The sequence below is a fragment of the Podarcis vaucheri genome (assembly GCF_965113315.1).
Source record: "Podarcis vaucheri genome assembly, chromosome: 13".
Taxonomy (NCBI): Eukaryota; Metazoa; Chordata; class Lepidosauria; order Squamata; family Lacertidae; genus Podarcis; species Podarcis vaucheri.
Genome location: NC_138751.1, coordinates 15617535 through 15625759, shown reverse-complemented (window position 1 = coordinate 15625759; position 8225 = coordinate 15617535). Strand labels below are relative to the sequence as shown.

Below are 8225 nucleotides of genomic sequence, written 5' to 3'. Positions count from 1 at the left end.
AACCTCTTCCACATTGAGAGGCCAAAGTAGCTCTCACAAAATGGCTGCTGTGGGGTGGAAGCACCACATGAACAAAGGCATTCAGGCCCTGCCAAAAGGCAGGAGAGCCAATGCTGCTCCTCTGCAAACATTTTCTCCTTTCATATTCTGGATTTTTTCTCTTTTTTTTAAGACAAGAAGGACGAGAATGAGAATATGAAGGAGATAGGCAAGATGGAGGCAGTTCAGTGTTGCTTTGCTGGGGCAGCTACATGAGAAAAGCATTCCTCACAAGGGAAGGGCGTTTCATTCCTTCAGCCTTCCTGTGGGCAGAGAGAAAAAGTTTACTACTCTCCTAACTTCCCCTCACCAACACAAAAACAGAAGCCAACTGGGATGGTACAAACACCACCACACAATTTCCCCTCAGAGCGAGGGGACAGGGTATCTGTCAGCCAGGAGAGACAGGTCCTTTACGCAACGGAGGACCCAATCCCGGTAGAGATGGCAAACACGGTAGCCGGAAAATTTCATGAAAAAGGAGCTGCCAAGTCCCGGCGGCTCAGCCGGCGTCGCTGGAGCAGGTACAAGGCCCATGGAGGCCATGATGGATGCAAGGTGGTTTGACAGACCAAGGCACTGCAGGCGCGACAACGTGAGCTGGTGGCGCAGGTCACTGGCATCGGAGTTCATCACCTCCTGTTGGCTTTTGACGGCAGACAGGAACACTGGCAAATTGGAGAAGGCCGTGACGTTCTGCTGCAGGCGTTCGGCGTCGCTAAGGTCCAGCCAGGCGCTGGGGGGAAGGGATGGCGATGGCAGGCCTGGGAAGGGCTCGACGGGAGGGTTGAAACCGGCAGTTGTGAAGGGTTCGTCCTGAACAGACATCTGAGAAATGAAAAGACACGCAAGACGGTCAGAGCTCTTAAGCCTTGACGTTCGGGTTCCTGGATTCTGTACCCCACCCTTTCTCCAAGGTACCGGCTGATGAGACAATCACATTTTGTCTTCACAAACACCCTTTTGTAACGTCGTTGTTTGGCTGAGATATTCCGAGGCTAGGCCAAGGTCACTCACCGAGCTACAGGGAAATCGCAAAGCAGATGATCTAAGGAGGTGGGGATGGGGGAAGAGGAGACAATTCAAACGCAACGTGCCTCTGATCACAGGCCAAGTTACTGCAGCTTGGCTGTCTGCACCTGCGTCAGACCCCGTCCTGTGCTCAGAGTTAAGGCAAACCAGTATCATTTTACACACAAGGCTAGTCAGATCGGAGGAGAGCCAGTGCGGCCTCATGTTTAGAGCGTCAGACTAGGACCTGGGAGATCAGGTTTCAAATCCTCACTGGGATTCAGGAAAAAGGCTGGCTGTCTTTCCATGCAGAGGTGGCTTTATTGTAGCGACATTTTTGCACCAAGGGATCTCAAAGTGACTTACACAAGCTCATGGGGTGACCTGGGGCCAGCCACTGCCCCTTAGCCTAACCTACCTCTCACAGGGTTGGTGAAAAAGTTGAGATATAAAAGCAATCAATCAATATTGAGGTAAAAGGACATGGCTGTCTTCGGCTCATTAATTTCAGTGCTTAGCTGAACACACACACACACACACACACACACACACACCCCTTCCTGGCCTCCAAGAATATGTTCATTTCTCTCAGGTTCTGAGGACTCACATAGTCTGCTAGCAGCTGTTTTGCGCCATCCTGCATGTTGATGGCCAGGTTGTATGCATTTTTGATCCTGAGTGCGATTTCTTGCTGGGAGTGAGATGGTGGCGATGACGAAAGGTGGCTTGGCAAGTCCACTGCAGAAGAAGAAGCAAGCAGAAAGTTAAGATGCTGCGTTGGGCAAGCTCACAGTCCACAGTAAACCTCAAGGGGGGCCTCTGCAGATGCTTGTGATGGGAGAAGGCTGGAAAAGACAAAAGAGGCAGACTGGTTTCCCCCAGAGTGTAACCCCCAACAGACATGCAACGAGCGGTGTGCACCCAAGGGACCTTTGGGGTTTTCTAGAAAGTAGCAATGACACCTCTCACACATTATTTATTACCTGTACATATACACATCCCAATTTTCTTCCAAGGACCCGCCCTCCCTTTATGCTACCTGTGAGGTAGGTTAGGCTAAGAGACAGCAACTGGCCCAAAGTCACCCAGAGAGCTTCATGTCTGAGGGGGCACCAGGTCTTGGAGTCCAACACTCTAAACAATGGCTCCCTATTCTATACTAACGTGTTAAATCACTTTGGGATAGGGCAGATAAGGCAATGTGTGTGTGTTCAGAGTCACAATTCCACACAACTGGAAATGCCTGAAGTTGGCTGGGATCCAAAAAACTATAACTCCCCATATGGAACTCCGCCCACCCCACCGCAGGCCCAGCAGGATAACTCAATTGGTGGGGAAGGCAGGAGTCGAATGAGACTGAAAACAGTCTTAAATATAATATTTATGGGCCACCTTGGTTAGGAAGCGCTCAAGGCAGCTTTCAAAACCACAGAACAAAACCCAACAAAATAATAAATATATGGCTTTTATGTTCGCCTCCAAAAGATCAGAAAGAGAAGGTTTTTAAAAACTTGAGTAAGCCAATCATATTTATATGTGCAAAAAAGTGCAAAGCAAAACTTCTAGAACACGCACATGTCAGATATGAAGAAGAAGAAGCGTCTGTGTTTAATTGCAATATCCCCCTTTTAAAACATTGCTAATGATTTGTGGGGGGCCAGGTTCCCCCATAATTCCTGGATTTAGTAAAAGTAAGAATTAATCAAGGTGATTAAACTTTGCCAAACACAGAAACCCCTGGATTTAGTTATGCAGAGCTAGCTGGATGGGCTATTAGCAGGAGACAAAAGCCAGTAATGACCCATCAAGGAAACCCATCAAGGAGGGTAAGGTTGCAGGCAAAGGAGAGTGGGGCCCCTTCTTGCTAGGTGCTTGTGGGCAGAGGCAAAAGCCAGGTTTAGGGTTTCCACTTTGAATGATGGAGTGGATTGGTAGCAAAAAGAAGGGGGCTGGGAAGGACAGGCTGGAACTAAGAGGCACAGAGGACAGACTTTTTTGCTGTCCTTTGACTCCAATGCTGCCCTTAAGGGGGAGGCCAGACCCTCACAGGATGTGAATGCTCTTTAATCCGTCCATGTAGGGACAGGTTGAATATATGTGTAATAAATCCATATATCATAAAGACTTCACAGTCTCTGCCATGCCTAATTTCTGAAAGAAACATGAGCAAGCGTCTGGAACCCTGGGAATCTCACACTGCTGGGAAATGGGGTGGGGTGGGTGGCGATCACTCGTAGCCGAGTAAGATTGTCTTCCATGAACATGGTTTTAACAGTGAGTCCGTAAGTGATTGTGGAGGCCAGTTCTGGATCCACATGTAACAATATGTCTCCTACTTTGGAGGTCTTTAAGCAGAGGCTTGACAACCATATGTCAGGCGTGCTCTGATGGTGTTTCCTGCTTGGCAGGGGGTTGGACTCGATGGCCCTTGTGGTCTCTTCCAACTCTATGATTCTATGATTCTATGAATATACTGAAGAGTGAAGAGCTTTCACATTAAACTGCATTTCACTTAGGCACACCAGCAGTCTTCACAGCTGATGGTATGAATGGACCTGCAGTTTTGTATTTTGGAGTCTGTACCTAAGGGCGAAACCTTTTAGCTGACCTACTTTGCAAGGGTACTTTAAGGACAGGTGATATGCAAAGGGATTTTTAAGTACTGTACACACACACACACAAATATAAATACACAAAGAAGAGACTGAAACAAAAATAGCACTCCCATATCAGATTTCTGACCCAGGTTACCAGAGGCAAAGTCCACATCACTTTCCCCTGAGTAGGAAAACCACATCATCTGTATCGACTTATCTACACACATCACAGACAGCTCAAGGGCTTCTTGCCTGTCCTTATCAGGCACACTCCACCCTTCTCACTGAGACAATTTGTATGCACAAATTATTAACAGCACATCAGAAGCATTCTAACCCTTCTAAGAATTTCCTCAATTAAACGAGATTTTCTTCAACCAAGCAATTTGGTCTCCCCACCCTCTCATGCAGCAATCACAGACGTCTTGGGTAAGGGCAGAGTAGCTGGGTGGGTAGAGCATCTGCTTTGCATACAGAAGGTCAAAGGTTCAATCCTGGTATCTCCAGGTAGGGCTTGCAAAAGCTCCTGTCTGAAACCTGGGGGAAGGACAGGTGCCAGTCAAAGTAGATGAAGGAAGCAGTGTCCTGTGTTTCTATCCTGGAAGAAGCTGAGAGGTGGGGAGGACAACCCAGGAGTTATGTGTGCGAAGGAACTGCAGAGAACCCCACAGACAAGCTCCCTGGAAATAGAGGAGGGTGTGACGGTTTATGCAAGGCGACCAATTTCTAGAAGACATTTCACAGTCCACAGGAGGGCAATAGCTTTTATTTCCGGACGTTTTAAAATGCATTTTAATTCCTGGCATTGTGGGGCTGGCCCCAAAAGAGTGTGCAAGCTTTAGAGATCCCCAGAGCTCTTCATCAGGCTAGGTCTAAGCCGTGGAGGGGCAGAGGAGGAGAGAGAAACTGACTTGGCATCAAAGCCATAAAGTCTGAGCGTAGGAAGAGGCAGCAGACTTAATTAGTTATGAGGCTCTTTCTGGGTGCTAGTTTCAGGTTACACATAGGGATGAAGAAATGGTAGGATGGGCGATTCCCCCAGTTTTGAAAAGGGGGGAAAAATACATCAAGCAATTATTACCCAGGTCTACCTGCTGCCTTAAGCAAAGCAGCAACTTCCCAAGGTCTTGGGTTTCCAAGTTAGAAAAAGGAAACTAAGATGTCTAAAAGGCTGAAGCATTTTTTCTATGAGGGCAGGATGGAGAGTTTGGGGGCCTGGGGCTCATGTGGTGTAGTGGTTAGAGCTTTGGACTACGACCTGGCAGACCAGGGTTCCAATCCCCATTCTGGGTGATCTTGAGCCAAGTCACTCGCTTTCGGCCTAAGATACCTCACAGGGTTGCTTTGAGGATGAAACAGGCAGGATGAGAACTATGTATGTCCCTTTGAACTCCTAGGAGGATTCAAGAAACAGATGAAATGATAAAATAAAATTGCTTGGGTGAGGAGAGTTTCAGAGGCTTAAGCTTTTTAAATAATATGTCTCTCTTTCTCCCATGAACTAAATGGAACCTCTTGTGTTCAGGGATAATAATAATCAGATGCTAGGATTGTGAAAAAGAACAGGGAGGGCAAATTCTTTCCTGCTGCGCTTGGAGGCTTCCTGGGGATATTTTGTTGGCTGCTATTGCTAAATAGAATACTAGACAATATGGCATTGGGGGCTGTGGACATACCTAACATTTAAAGCACATTATTTGCACCAAAGTATCTGTAGTCCGGGACAAGGGTGGCACTGTGGGTTAAACCACAGAGCCTAGGACTTGCTGATCAGAAGGTCGGCAGTTCGAATCCCTGCAACGGGGTGAGCTCCTGTTGCTCAGTCCCTGCTCCTGCCAACCTAGCAGTTCAAAAGCACGTCAAAGTGCAAGTAGATAAGTAGGTACCACTCCGGCAGGAAGGTAAACGGTGTTTCTGTGTGCTGCTCTGGTTCGCCAGAAGCGGCTTAGTCATGCTGGCCACATGACCCGGAAGCTGTACGCCGGCTCCCTCGGCCAGTAAAGTGAGATGAGCGCTGCAACCCCAGAGTTGGTCACGACTGGACCTAATGGTCAGGGGTCCCTTTACCTTTTTATCTGTAGTCCACCCTCGCAGAGCTACCATTCCAGTACCCTTAACAAACTACCATTCTAGGGAATCTTTTGTCAGGTGTTTGACATGGAGCATGGCCTGTATGCAGCCTTGGAAGTCAAAGGAGAGCTTTGCCATCCACAGCTGTGATCCTTCAAGGGGGGAATGCCAAGAATAGCACCCAGCCATCTTAAGTGCACTCCATCTTAAGTGGCACTCCATGGCCAGGCCAGAAGAAGAAAAATTTCCTTCTGAGTGAATGTTTAACTTTGGCCTCAGGTACTGCAGCGGGAGATATGTGCAAAGATTTATCTCTCATTTATTGCTCTCCAGGAAGGCAGGGAAGGAGAAAAGGAAATTGCTCAGGTTTTACAATTCTGGCTTGGACAGGAAAGATTAGAAAGGGAAAGTGGAGAGTGGAATCAGCTTAACCCTTTACCACCTGGAATGGAAAGAGGTGAGCAAATGGGCCACCTGTCCCAACCACCCAGCAGCCTGCCCTCCGCAACCAACTTTTGACAGCTGACATTAGAGAGACATCTGAAGTACAGTATTACTTAACCATGTTTTATGAGCTTCTTCCCCATAATGAACACCCAAGAACATGTCTGCACAACTTGGGAAATTTGGTCAACTGAATGCAGCCGCTCAGCTGTCGGCCTAAACCTGGCAGAGGGGGAAACAAGCCTTTAAAATAGTGTTTGCGTTAACACTACCCTTTTTGTGGTATAACTAACCACCAGGTTGCTAGTCCACATGACCAAGTGAAATCATGTTAGGATCCAGCCTAAATCCCCACTCTCTAGTGCCACCGCAGAACCTTCCCCCCTCCCCTTTTCAGGGCTTATGTTGGGGGGCTCAGCTGGCTGGGTCCTGCTCCACTGAGTTGAGTGGGGTTAGCATCCAGTGGGATTCCAGCTGGGGTAAACCCTGGAAAGGGGGTCTTCCAAGGGTGTGGCATGGGCAGGACCCAAAAAGAGGACAGGTCAGATCCTAAATCCAGCCAGCTCAGCGTTTTGACTTGTGAACCTGGCATAAATTAAGCCAGCAAAAACACCATTTAAAGATTTGTGCTCCTTCTGCCAGCTAAGCCAGCAGTAGCCCCGTTCCAGAACAGAGTTTGGATTTGGCATCCTTTACCCTGAGTTAATTTTCCACCAGCTTCTTCTGTAGAGCATTTTCCCTGCTAATGGGAAAATCTGAACCAAAGACTTGTCTTATTCATAGCATCCAGATGCTCTAGACTCATTCATGCAGATGCCAAGATGTTTGAACTTGTGTACACTGCGCAAGTTCAAACAAAAGTTGGCCCTGATGATTCTCCCCGATAAAAACTTCCTTTCTCTTACCAGCCTGGGTCAGCTGAAGCCAAGGCAGAACTACCATTCGATTATTAATTTTATTACACAAAAAGTCACAGAATTCTTAACTACATTAGATTAACTGTTTTTCAGGCAGGTTTCTTCCGCATTTAAGACCTGTGAGACAGGTAGTAGTTCATTTTCTCTTGCAAATGGGCTCACGGGAGAGATTTACCAGTTGAATCCCTGCCCGTTAAACAGCTGTTAAAAGGCACAGAAGACCTGCCTTTAAAAACAAGGAAAAAGCCTGCTTCACAAGAGGATAGCTGGTTAGGTTGTAATAATAATAAAGCTCCAGACAATTAAAAAATAAATAAATCAGGAGGGGACAGTCAATTTTTCCTACCCAGCCCTGCTCCTAGGAGCTCCTGCAGGATTGCTTCCCTTATCCCAACTGGGGATTCCCCATTTCCTTTTTGCCAGTGCTTTTTTTCTGGGGGGGACCCAGGGGTACTCATACCCCTAAACATTTTGCAAATCTTTGTACTTTTTCCATTTACTGTATTTATTTTCCCCGACTTGAACTATAAAATGGTGTGTTTTTTTCTTGAGACAAAATGAGAGTACCCCTAAACATTTTTTAAGAAAAAAAGAGCTCCTTTTTTGCCAACTTATCAGGGCATATAGACAAACAACACCAGCCTGATCGGCAGATAAAAGCTTGAAAAAGAATATGGCAATGATCCTTCCATAACGTATCCAAACGAAGCTGCCTTGAAGGGGGCCAACTCTCCGCATCTCTTCCCCCATCGCTGCCTGAGAACTTTGACTTCTATTTGCAAACTTTGCAAACTTCCAGAGCAAGAACTCGATCGAGCCATTCTCCTTTTTGCTAGGGGTGGGAGAAGGGATTTACAGGGCGACATCCACCGACTTGCGGCAAGATTTACCTCTACACCCCCCCCCCCGACACCCTTTCCCAAGTTTTCTGGCAATTCCCCCTACCTGAAAGCACCTCCATTCTTGCAAGAGCGCCTTTGGAGCCTCGGATCACCTCCACTTGTTGCACCTTCGTCGCGGCGCGCTTCTTATAGGACTCGGGTTTCCTCCCCCCACCCCCCCGCGCCGCCTCCGTCGTCCTATCCCGGGATCGCAGGCGACTCGCGGATTCCAGGAGGCTGAGATCACACATGCCTCCGTTCCCGGA

The 8225-nt window shown here is 47.6% G+C and overlaps 1 protein-coding gene across 2 annotated transcripts; it reads right to left on the bottom strand.

Moving 5' to 3' along the window:
- Nucleotides 1-405: 405 nt before the first annotated feature.
- LOC309517146 (cardiotrophin-2-like) lies at nt 406-8225 on the bottom strand (the record flags this gene model as incomplete). Of its 2 annotated transcripts, none has more annotated exons than XM_082196229.1 (3): nt 8024-8225; nt 1595-1788; nt 406-855 (listed from the first exon to the last, which is right to left on the bottom strand). In XM_082196229.1, the coding sequence occupies exons 1-3, from the start codon at nt 8208-8210 to the stop codon at nt 406-408; spliced, it is 831 nt and encodes a 276-aa protein (XP_082052355.1). In that variant the 5' UTR covers nt 8211-8225. The 2 variants fall into 2 exon arrangements, with proteins under 2 accessions (XP_082052355.1, XP_082052356.1); XM_082196230.1 differs by having other exon boundaries at nt 406-867; nt 1658-1788.